General features: G+C 42.2%; 1 protein-coding gene across 4 annotated transcripts in view; it reads right to left on the bottom strand.

Annotated features, from left to right (window-relative positions):
- CPQ (carboxypeptidase Q) overlaps nt 1-13,182 on the bottom strand; it is a 163,765-nt gene that overhangs the window by 5,679 nt on the left and 144,904 nt on the right. For 2 of the 4 annotated variants that reach the window (XM_046920523.1, XM_046920516.1), the window contains one exon: nt 9,264-9,480. The exons of the other annotated variants lie outside the window; for them this stretch is intronic. In XM_046920523.1, coding sequence (XP_046776479.1) covers nt 9,461-9,480 — 20 coding nt within the window. In that variant the 3' untranslated portion in view covers nt 9,264-9,460. Of the gene's footprint in view, nt 1-9,263; nt 9,481-13,182 lie in introns of those variants that run through there. 4 annotated transcript variants of the gene reach the window in all.

Below are 13,182 nucleotides of genomic sequence, written 5' to 3'. Positions count from 1 at the left end.
CTTTCCATTAGTTCTGTTTGAGACATGCCTGAGCTACTGTCGTGACTATGCCCTGCTCCCAGATGGTGGTTAGCATGTGCAGCAGGAATAACACTTGCCACCTTCTGTGCTGCTGCACCAGGGGCCTCATCTTCAGGAACCGCATCTACTGATCCATAGAATCATAGAATCATAGAATCAGTAAGGTTGGAAAAGACCCACAGGATCATCCAGTCCAAACATTCACCCATCACCAATGGTTTTTGCTAAATCATGTCCCCCAACACAACATCCAAACATTCCTTGAACACCACCAGGGTCAGTGACTCCACCACCTCTCTGGGCAGCCCATTCCAGTGCCTGACCACCCTTTCAGAGAAGTAGTATTTCCTAACGTCCAGCCTGAACCTTCCCTGGGTAGAGCCCATGGAGAGCTCTGTGCTGGAGAGAGTGCATATGGAGTCCATATGGAGCTCTGTGCTGGAGAGAGTGCAGTGGAGGCCACCAAGATGCCAAGGTGCCTTGAGCAGTTGTCCTGTGAGAAGAAGCTGAGAGATGGGAGTGCTCAGCCTGGAGAAGAGAAGGCTCAGGGGGGTCTCATCAATAGGTATACCTGCAGGAAGGGAGCCCCTCCCTTTGTAGTGCCCCCTGACAAGAGAAAAGGTAATTTGCATACATTAAAACACATCTGTACTCAAGAAAACACTTTTTTTTTTTTTTTTTTTTAATTTTCATTGTGACGGTGGTGGAACACTCACACAGGTTATCCACAAAGGTTGGACAGATGATCCCATGAGATCCCTTACAGCCCCACCCACCCTGCGTGATTCTGCTATCCCTGGTGCCAATTCCTTGACTAATTCACGCATCTCTTACAACAGATACACCATAAATACATTTTTCAATTCTCTTTTTGCTCCTTCATGTCTGGAACTCACTTCTCGAGTCTCTGCATGACCAGCTATTTTACAGCAGTTTGATGCACTGCGTAAGGCAGGTAAAAGCAGCCGCTTTGGTAATTGATAGTGACAATGTATTTTCAGTCATCAGCTGTGTAAGAGTATCTTGATGAAAACCCACACACACGCACTGAGGAATTCTGAAAAACAGTCAATTCTTTCTAGCTCTGATCTCAGCATGAAATGCACACTGTGAATATTAATTGGCTAGTGAGTAGAATATTTACCTGTCTTACAACATATCTTCATCACACAGCAATTTTTCACACGTTAATAAACTGTCTGCCACATTTTTTTCTTTCTAACTTAATTAGATGAGATACTGCTATCGAGATAGAAGGATGAATGAATCACAGAATGAATGATGAGCGTGTCAGTTATGACCACTGCTTCTTGTCAATCAGCCAGGCACACTACTGCCTTGGTATACTTTGCTGTAACTAGTCATCACTGGAACTGAACTCTACGGACAGACATTTAAGCTTTAAAAACATTTCTCATTTGTGCAGTGACTCGAAAATTAATTGCTGATTATGAGCAAAGACAGTTCCCATAAAAACTAAGGTATCTTCAAGGCGGAAAGCATGTAATATCTACTAAGTATTTTTTCAGTGCAAAATGTTTTGCATTACGTTGCTCCATACATTTGTTTTCATTTTTGTTTTATGCACCAAATAAATGTAATTGCCAAAGGAAGCCCAATGTAAGTCATGTAGTAAGCATGTCTGCCGTGCTGCCCTACCAATGGCTTCCCAGCTGTTTTTGCTTTCAAATGAATCTTGTAACACAATAATTCAGTGAAACTTTCATATACTACTGTTTGTGTCAGGTCTCCCGAGCGTGTTGGGTCTTCAGTACTAGAGTTGGATCTCTGGGATACTGACCCCCACGATCTCTATATGTACACTGCCATATATAGTGAAGTTAATATGCTAATGAATGACAACAATGTATAAGCAATGTGTAACTTTTTTAGACCTCATTTTACAGCAATCCCTAGAGAAGATGACAGAATTGCCACTCCACTGTTTCACACAGTATATTTACCTCTCTCAAAAAAAAAAAAAAAAAAAAAAAAAAAAAGGAAAAAAAAAAAGACTCCAGTTCAGAAGAGCATACACTCTAAATAGACCAGAGGGACTGCAGGGTAAGAGAGGCATGTAGAGATGAAATGGCACATCCATTTTCTCACAGCAGCTGAGAAAGAAATAAATGCTAAACATCTCAGCTTAGACTAGTGCCCTGTTGAGCAAGCTATACTACCTCCTAACAGCAAAGTTAGAAATGCCTCCACAAAGGATATTTTGTTCAGTGTTTCCAAAAGTGCATGAAGCTCAAAGACGAGCCTTGCAAGATTACTTTCACCTGTACACGTGACATCTTCCAAGTGCCTACATCTTCTAGCTTCATCTTAGTGTCAAATCTGCAAGAAGAACTGCTGATAGTGAGATGTAAATACAAATATCTCATCTGAAACTTTATTTTTACTTCTGCACTAATTTTCCTGACTACAAAACAAACAGATTGCTTTTTTCATCTATTTTTCCATTTTTTTTTTCCTTCAGAAACACAAAAACTCCTTGACTATCAAATGGACTCCAATCTCAGGTCTTTTTATCATCAGTGGCACTACTCAGGAATGTACAAAAAGTACAGTGCCTAGGCAATAAGAGAAGACTTGATAAAATACATACATATATGTTCCTTATACCAAGTACTCAGAAGAAAATAGGCAAAGAGATGCAGCATAGTCTTCTATGTAGCTAAAAACTTCTATGTACCAGGAAAGTATAAAATAAGCATTCTCCTGCTTACACCAGAGAGCTAACTCAGCTTTCGTGCTCCCACATACCCTGTGAAATGGGGGCATGGGGTTATGTATATGCCCATGCAGTATCAGAATCAACAGGCTCTCACTTTCCATAAGCAGAGCACTGCTGTCCTGAACATTCTGAAAGGTCAAAACCGCAGGGAAGAGGTGAGGAGACGCATGATTTTTCCTCAAAAGGGTATGTGTCACCAAAGAAAAGAGCCACCAAAGAAAAATATAGATAAAAGATTTGAACAGGAATAACATTTCTTAGTCTACTTTTTGTTTTGTGTCTTTCTAAATCCCACTAACATCTCATATTCTCAATGGTCAGGCATTAGAACTATTACAGTTATACTTCTGTTTATCATGGGCTTACTGGAGGACTACATCCCCAGTGCCACAGCCCCAAGGAGCATCTCATTGCTTGTGCTGCTGCTGCCTGATGCTCTGTGAGCTGACCTCAGTTATTAGCAATCTTCAGAACTATTTCTCTTACAAAAAAACCCAATTTTTGTAGAAACTTCCTACATGTGTTTTAGTGTACATAGTTTCCTCTTCTTTCATGGGACAACCTGTAGTTGATAGCTGGCTACAATGCCATTTCATTACCCATTTTTCAAGTATGCAGAGACAATGGAGAATGTTACTGCTGTTTAGTGGTGCACTGACAGCATTTGCTCTCCTGTCATTTAGTCTCAAATGATGAAATTACAGGCTAAGTTGCCCAAGTTTCATGGCTGGAGACACTGAAATAGTTTCCAGTACAGAGCTTATAAATAACATCAGAAGTCCTGCTGTTCCACCTCCTGAGTCATTCTCTCAATAGTCTTTAAAATTCATGATTCAAACAACAAGGCAGACAGAAAGCCTTCAGTTGGTTGTTTCAGCAGCTAATTAAATGAAACTGCAGTGTAACGGAGACAATATGAAGTGTGTATTATTTCTTGTTTTGCCCAATGCATTGGAGAATTAATCCTCTGGATACACTAAACAGACTAAATTACAGCTCAGGATTATCACAGTTATGTTTGCAACATATTAACCTTTCACTCATTGCAGTGGAGGAATAGTGGCAGCTGGAGATTCAATCTATGCTTACAGAATAGAATCCTGTAAAATCAGGTCTTGGGAAAGTAAGCAGTTCTACCTCATAGAGCACAGGAAGATCAGTTCCTAAAGTAATGCCCTGAACTGCTCTTGACTGGGAAAACAAACAAACAAACAAACAAAAAAACAGTTGAAGATTCACCAGGAAAAGGTGTTGGAAGCTCTCCCTCAACCCACTGAGCCTGTTTTAAATCAAGACTGATTTGCGAAAAGTGCTCTGTGCCACTTGACTGGATGTTTCCAGACACCAGAAATTCAGAAATCTTCATGCGGCCCACTTTGTTTTGACCACCCCTGCTTAAGTGATCCTCCATAGACTCACTAATCCAAACTTTGAACCTATTTACAACTCTGCTCCCCACATCTTCCTGCGGCAGTGCACTATGTGCTCCATCACATCATGTGGGTACACTACAGCTCTCATGCTAGGAGCTACAGCAGCAGTACTCTGCCTTTCTCTGTCCATCTTCTTCATGCCATTGATGGTGTGATGTGTTTTTAACATGTCTTGCCTCAGCAGTTTTTCCCAAGCTGAAGAATCCTTTGCACATGGAAACCATGAATATCTCTCAGGATACAGACTGCTATGACTGTTCCTGTTCTTTTTCTCATCCCGCTTCATTGTTCCTGAGACAAGAAGTCTGAAACTCCCTACAATGTGAATATATACAACTCATATATACAAATATGAATGTACCATAGAATCACAGAATTGTTCGAGTTGAAAGGGATCTTTACAAGTCATCAGGTTCAACTCCCCTGCGACAAACTCCTGTTTGCTCAGCCCAGAGCAGAGGAGCTGAGGGGAGGCCTGGTGGCGGCTGCAGCTCCTCACAGGGAGCGGAGGGGCAGCGCTGAGCTCTGCTCTGTGTGACAGCGACAGGGCCCGAGGGAACGGCATGGAGCTGCGTCAGGGGAGGGGTGAGTGGGGGTTAGGGACAGGTTGTGCACCAGAGGGCGGTGGGCACGGAACGGGCTGCCCAGGGCAGTGGGCACGGCCCCGAGTGCCCGAGTTCAGGGAGTGTTTGAGCAGCGCTCAGATTCTGGGCTTGAATTTTGGGTGGTGCTGTGTGGAGCCCCGAATTGGATTCGATGGCCCTTGTGGGTCCATTCCAGCTCGGGATATTCTTTGATTCTTTGTGACTGCAGCATCTCCCAACAAACTTCCCCACGACGTTTTTGTTTGGCTCTCCTCCCACAGCACACAACTCCCTGCTTTTCACTGTCCCCAAGAACTGAACTGACACTTTCAGACAGTCGTCCCCGATGATCTGCAAATCTTTCTTACTGGAAAGAACTGATCTGGATCCTGCTGTCATGTACACAAAGCACCTGCATATATGCACAGCAAACTGCAAACAGCAGATCAGGCTGCCCAGGGCCCCATCCAACATGGTGCAGGGATGTGGCATCCACAGTGCTCTGGGCAGCCTGTGTCAGGGCCTTGCTGCCCTCATAGTGAAGAATTTCTTCCTAGTGTCTAATCTAAACCTGTCCTCTTGTAGTTTAAAGACATCATTCCTTTTCCTGCCACTACACTCTCTGATAGAGTCCCCCTCCAGCTTTACTGTAGGCCCCTATAGGTACTGGAATGCTCCTCCAAGGTCTCCCCTTCTCCTGGCTTTTTTACCACCCTGGCTCAATGATTTGCAGATCCTTACTTAGGCGGGGCTTCTCAATTTAATATTATATACCTGTATTAATTGTAGGAATACATTCAGTATATTTAAATAAAGTTTATTTTATTTGTGCTTCTTTTAAAATGAGCTATGTGACCACCTACGTTACACAGAGACTACTTAAAAAAGCTGGTATTTTTAGAACTGGTTTTTGAATTTATAAACTCTTCACATTTTGCATTCTCTTTAAAACACTACTTAAGATGGATGAAAGTCATTGCAAAATTGACAATTTCTCTACTCTAGAATTTGCCTTCATGCACTTATTTATGCCTCAGCTCAGTAAAGCAGTTAAAATTTGAGCATGTAATTTACTGATAAGGCTTTAAATATTGCACATGAGGGTTAAGTGAAGTACTTTGTAAGACTGGGACCCATGTGAACCATCTTTTCCAATCTAATGCATTATTATATATTTCCATACTCAGTGTATAGCTGTTCCATGGTGTTGATGCTATGGACTTGCTTAGAAACTCGAAGTGTTAATGTGCTTTCTACAGCACCCTCCCCTAGCCAAGGAGCTTGCTGTCAGTGCCGAGCAGCAGATTTATTTCACAGAGAAACTCTGTGCTACGAACTTCCAAAGACCCCCAGGCATTCAGAGGAGACATGCACTTCCTGGGATCTGTTAAAGCTCTGATGTGGTGAGCTGGAACCAGAGGAATGAGCCATGTATGCGGGCTTATTTCAGCATGTGTTTCTGCAGTAACCGTATGTATTCATATTTTCAATCACTTTAAGAAGCTTCCTTGTATTTCACATATAATGGAGGTTTTACCGAAGCCAAATTTGCAGCCCAGTTTAATACAAGCCTTTAAGACTGCTTTCCCAGAGGAGGCACCAGATTCAGAAAAAAACATCTAGCTTCCCCTTGAAGACTAATCTCTCCTGGACACAAACACAACTGGATGCTTAGTCACAGACTTCCTGCAGGGACTCTAGCAATTTGCTAACTCCTAGGAATGCTAAATTCAAAGCACCTGGCTTAGCAGAACTGACCTCAGTCCAGATGGTGACCAAAGCCTTTTAGCAAATAGCCCGGTGATGAAGTAGTCAAGGAGAAAAATGACCACCCCTACTGTAAGGAAGCCACATTTTAAGCAAACCATGAGTTAGTTATATTTTATACAACACAAACAACTGTGTATTTATACAATCACACCCACAGGATAAGCAATGTATTTTACTGTCTTGTCACTGTCATACCCTATTGAAACCAAACACATTTTAGGGGATGGTGGATTTTAGATGCAGAACTGTGAGACAGAGCTGGTAGAATACTGTGACTACAACAACAAAACATAATTATATCTACTGTTACTGATTAATGCATACTATGGAATTAAACCAATATAAACTATTTCCTAATAAATCCTAGATGCTCCAGATATTGATGATGAAATATCTCTTTCATCTGATCTACAAACCAGTGTATATGTAACTGGTTTATTATTAATAGAAAAACAGAGAGGTACTTGAAACAAAGTTCAGCTCTGATCTTATCTCAAGGTTCAGGGTAGTTCAGATCTGTGGTTGTGTGCCCTTTCTAAAACAAAGTTCTAGTAATTCTCCCCATTATGATATGCAGATGGTGGTGTTCTATGGGCTGTGAACAAAAAGCAGCAGGAAAGAAGAAAAAGCAATTGAAACCAATGTTTCTATGTTCTTAAACAATAACGTTCGTATACTATTTTTTCAGCAAAGCTGCAAAGAAAGAACATATTTTAACCCCAAAAAAGGAACTAAAGTACAATGAAGACAGCCACTATAACACTGTTGGCTGCAATTACAGAATCTCTGCTTTCATATTTCATGAAGAGACACAGAGCTCCCTACAGAAAAGGTGAAATTCAAGGATGCTCGTGCTTTAAAGGTGGGAAGGACAGAAAATCCTGACAGCTGCTCAGACTCTGCAGTGTATCACCTAACTGGATGTGGACTCTGACTAATCCACACAGTACTGTTTATATCAGAAAAACACAGAGTCCATGTGTCTCTCTAGCAAAATTCTTTCTGCCTGTATATTTGAGTTGATGTGAAAAGCTGTTTTACCACAGTGCAAACATGCTGAGTCACTTGTCACAATGCAAATATACAAAAAGATCAGTCACAAAGCTCAAAAAGATCGCTAAGAGATACTGATAATTAATTTTAAGTTGTAAGATTGCTTCCTTTCAGTGACAGAACCTCAATCCCATCAGTAAGTGAAAATATCATTTGCCTTAGAGAGGTGTACTGCTTTCTCTGTGCCACACATGCTGGATATACCATTCTTTTCTTACTAATTTGTCATTTTGTTTTACTTCATTTATTCAAATGGAATCTACCTGGGGGAAAGCCCCATGTAAAACAGAAAACTGTAATGGTGAAACTTGCCAGAAGCAGAAGATGGCACTCGCATATCCTGCCACCCCTGGCTGCTGAGCTGTGAGTGCACCTTTGAAATCCTCCTCCAGAGACAATCTGATTATCTCCATTGCAATCATATGATTGCACAAATCAAGAATCGATACGTATTTTTTTTATCATTAGGGAGTAAAAATGTCCAAGGCCTCATTTTAAATTATATGCTAATGTTGCTCATTGCAGCTTTTGCTGAAATTGCGTGAGCAGCTCCAAATATTTTATATATGATGCAACAAATGTGGATAATTTGATAAAACTGACTTTATGCAATACTAAGTAAACTTAGCTTATTAGTTCAAACACTCCCTGCCACTCTTCTGATATAGTGTGACCCTCCTAAAACTCTGAGCAGTGTTTATGGTTGTATAAATAGAAGAAGCTTGGATTTGAGTTTAAGTCAAAGAAATCAGGGCAAATACCCTCTTGTAAAGCTGTTTATTGGTGTGGCACTCAAAAACCATCTACAGTCTGATGCAGCAGGGCAAAAGAGCCAGTGATGAGGGTTGGTAGCAGCCTAGAACAAGTTATGTAAACTATGCAAGATTATTTCTAAATGACTGTAATTAGTTTAATAGAGAAAGCTATAGTACGGTCCCTCAAAAAATCTTAATCACCACATTGCTATACCCGCCTTACACAGGAGAACGACATGCTCCCCAAATCCAACTTTTCATAACCAGATTCCAATTTGACAGATCCTTGGACGTTAAATCAAGACATGATGGATTTGGATCTCTATCCTCACCTTCTTGCTTGACCTTTTGATTACTCTACTAATACACTTTTATAATCAATTAAAATGTTCGCTATTCTAATTTAACCACTAAGGCTGAGAATGTAGGAAAGTTCAAAACATTCAGGTTCCATTGGAAAAGAGGAGATACGAGTAACAAATTTGTTTCCTCTCAAATACATATATTGAACACATCTTCAAACACAGCAAATACATATACTAACTGACACATAATTTAAAATCTTTCAGGAGACAAACTATTTATTTTCATGGAAATTACAACAGATACAAAGAGCACAATAATGTTGTTTGATAGAGCAAACTCTCAGCTACAAAACACTGCTACAAAACAAGCTCCTGCTGAGGGCTGCGTCTTGACCTTTTTCTTTGATAGGGAATTCACATTGCCACGACACAGACTGCTGTTTTGAATCTGGCTCGTACAGATGACACCACGTCTCACCACCATTAATGGTGTGATCCAGGAAACTGTTACCTTCGGCCTCATATTGGTTCAATAGATCCTGACAGACTTGCATACGGTGCTCCTTCTGTTCCTGTGTGAGCATTTGTGGGACCCACCTGGAGCAAACTTTGTGATATTCCAGTGTTGCCATAGTTGTTTCCAAAGCACTGAAGCACTGGTTGTAATCTGCCAATTTGTGCTGATGAGCTGATCGAGACTCTTCACTTCATGGTGTGGCAGCTGTGCATGGCCATCTGGAATGTGGCTTGTTTTTCATGTCACCAGTGTTGATATGCACCACCCACTGCCTCACTGTGCTCACATCCACTGCTTGGTCTCTATAAACGTGCAGAAAGTGTTGATGAATGTCAGTGCATGCAATTTTTTCCACGTGGAGGAATTCAGTGGCATACCTTTGCTTCCACGCCCTTCCATGCTGGAGACCATTTTGTTGACTCTCCCTCTGCTGCAATCTGTCACACGGCAACAACATGCAATGGAATGCTGGTGGGAAGGTTCAACCTCTACTGTCATACCACCAACATCTGCCTCTGATGTCATGGGCCAACATAATGAAATAGAAGGCAGTACTTTCAGAGCAGCCCTCATAGTTCTCTCTACTGACTAAAAGAATGGTAATGAGTACTCACTCGAGCTAGAACTAAAGGTACTGCCTATAAATGATGTCTGAAAGAAGAACTTTTAACATTTGTCTAATATGTATCTTACTTTTACATCCTCACTTCTAAACTGCCAGACATCTGATAGAAAAAAGAAAAGGGGGTGATTTTTTCTCTCTTTAAAATCGGTAGTTTCAAAATAGTTTTTGTAGAATAATCATGAGCAATGATTCCTTGAACACTCTGTATTTCCCACTCCTACAAGGAGTATCACAGAAGAAAAAAAGGCAGGTCTCATTAGTCCTGTGTAGCCCAACCTCAAGCTCAGGTGGTACCAGATTCCTCAGAAGAGGTGGAAAAAAAATACCATCTTCTCAAAGAAGCAGCCACAGAAATCACAATGCACTGACGGAAGAGTGGAAAGCTTTCTGCTGTCATATATTTTTTCAGGGTCAAAAATACACCAGGACAATTTTAAATGAATAACTCATTGCAGCTATGTGCAGCCACATTGTTCCTGGGCTGACAGACTGCAATCACTGCCCACTGATGCCAGCAGGGACCAGAGCTGGGACTCCAAATGTGGCTCAGGGTTTTAAAAACCACAGTGTAGCACAGAAGGCAATAATAATTATTTCAGTAATTAGATTCTGTCTTGTGCTGTGTACCAAGAGTCCAAGGCTTAAATGGAATTAAAAGAAGCACCCAGAGTGCCTTAGAAGCAATCTGTGAATGGAGCAACCAAACATCCTTTTCTTGAACAGTGAAAGAACAATCACACTTCTTCATGTGTCAGTAAACTTAAAATGCACTACAAACCAAGAAGGCCAGAGAAAACAAGAAAAGAAGCCAATGCCTGGAATGACACTATCCACGAAGGGGATGTGCATTGAAGGCTGCCCTATTTCTCTTCTGCAGGAAGGATGCTCTACTTTCTCCCCACTGAATCAAAGTTAAACAGAACCCCAGAACAGTAATGCAGGTTTTCCTTTGCATGACTTGCTGATGCAGAAGGAAGAGCAGAAGGAAAGCAGATGATGCAGAGAGCCTGGGAAGGGAGCTATGAGCAGGAGCCCAGGCCACAGACAGGAAGGAGCTCACAGCTGGGGGAGACAGAGCCACAGCACAGCTGCTCCAGAGTGGGGTCCTGCTGGCTTCCACAGGAACGCACAGCCTCATTAGGTTATTACAGCGGAGTTTCTTCTCTTAGATAAACCCTTAGGATTTCTGACAGAGGGACGTGAGAGTCAGAGATACGCATACAAGTCCCACACATAGCCCCGTTTCACCTGCTGGCTATCAGAAACCTGAAGTCATGCCTTGGGGCAAGGAAGAGTAACATGAAGTTGACACTAGGTTGATTGTACTGAGAGAAATAGTTTTTAACGGCGTCAAGATAACATTCACAAGAAACATGTCTCAGAATTGTATGACAATTAATGGGTTTCCTGGAACTTACTTGTCTGATCAAAAGAGAATCTACAAGGAAGAGAAGGCAAAAGACATTTGCACAACACAGGACATGTGATGATCCCTTCAAAGTCCTGAGATACCCAGCCTGTGGTTCTCCATCCCTGGCACTGTGAGAGCTGGAGCAGCCCTGTCAAAGCCACTCTCCTTCCTGCTCCCATCAGCTATAAGTTGGAGAGCAATGCTGGTGCAGACCCAGCTCTCAAGGATGGCAGCGGCCACAGCTTTGGAGCCTCCCATACCTTTTCTATGGGAAAAAAAGACACCCCAGGAATTAACCTAAGTTTTGCCACAGGATTTTAGAGATCTGTGACTGCCATTTTACTGTAGCATGCTGTATGCAGGCTGAGAACAGATGACAAAAGGATTATGCACTATGGCTTGTCTGAAAATCGTACAAATGAGGAAGGTACAAACTGCAGCTGGTGCAGGGCTGCCCAGTGTCTCCAGGGGGTCCATCACTGTGACAAATGGCCTGAGTTAGTCTGTGAGATGCACCAGGTAGGGTCTGAGTACAAGAAAAACAACAGTGTGCAGCCTGCTTTCGGTGACATCTGTATCATGTATGGGGGTCTTTAATTCTGCTCTGAAACACAAATGGAAAGATACTAACAATGTTTTTAGTATTTCAAAACCATGCAGCTTATTTCAGAGTCCCAGTAATTCTGAAGGTCTGCTGTGCGCTGTCTCATCTGCATGCAGGTTAGGTTAACATTTTTAAAGCACAGAACAGAAATAATAAGCAAGGAGTCAATAATGGCCACTGGTATCATTAATTTCCTGTTTATCTCTGGCTTAAACCTGGAACAAACTAAAAAATGCTTTCATTTGAAAGCAGTCAGACTGCAAAGTTGCAGGCCTAATAATCCATACAGCACTGCCCCAGATACATCATCATCCCTCTCCCCTTCTCCTCCTCATCTGCCTCAACCTGCCCCTCAGCTTGGGCTAGCAGCTGCACCTTGAGCCTAAAGACACCTGGCTGTGGAAGGAGAGTCTCAGGTTTGTACTGTATGGAGACAAGACTCAGGGGAAAGGCTGCAGTACAACTATATGAATCACAGCATCAGAGAATCATAGAATCACAAGGTTGGAAAGGGCCTACAAGATCATCTAGTCCAACTGTCCTCCCATTACCATTGCTATCACTAAGCTACTAAACTATATCTTGAAGTTCCTCATCCAGACTCCTCTTGAACACTGCCAGGGATGGCAACTCCACCACCTCCCTGGGTAGGCCATTCCAGTGGCTGATCACTCCCTGAGAGAAAAAGTTTTTCCTTATGTCTAATCTAAACCTCCTCTGGTACAACTTGTGGCCATTTCCTCGGGTCCTGTTTGTTGCCTGGGAGAAGAGGCCGAACCCCTTCTCATCACAGCCTCCCTTCAGGAAGTTGTAGAGTGCAATAAGGTGTCTTCTGAGCCTCCTCTTCTCCAGACTGAACAATCCCAGCTCCCTCAGCCACTCCTCATAAGATTATGCTAACACCCTAAATAACATCCAGCACAGACCTGCATCTAAAAGGCCTGAGACTATACAGAGTGCTGTGTATGACTAGCCAGACTACTCAGCAGTATTTCACCTACATGCAGGCTAGCACTACTTAGAACACAAGAAGAGTCAACTGGGAAAAAAGAGCAAAGTTTCAACTAGCCTGCTATTCTGCCTCTGGTAGCAGCCAATGCTGTGAGAAGGAATAGGAGAACCAAAGCCAGTTCCTTCAGCTTACCCACCCAGCCATCTGCTGCTTAAGGGCTTTTTTGAAAGAGAAGTTGCATTCCTACCACTGTGTTCAACAGCCCTTGCTGGGACTTTCTCCCTTGCAATAATCCATCCTTTTTAAATTTATGTTTGATTCTGGTTTCCAGAACATCTTGTGGTGCTGTTATTCTCCTTTCAAATATGCGCTGCCTAGAGAAGTTCTCTTGTTTGGTGTCTGCCCTCTCGGT

Source organism: Gallus gallus, chromosome 2 (genome assembly GCF_016699485.2).
Source record: "Gallus gallus isolate bGalGal1 chromosome 2, bGalGal1.mat.broiler.GRCg7b, whole genome shotgun sequence".
Lineage (NCBI taxonomy): Eukaryota > Metazoa > Chordata > Aves > Galliformes > Phasianidae > Gallus > Gallus gallus.
This window is presented reverse-complemented; position numbering and strand designations above follow the sequence as displayed.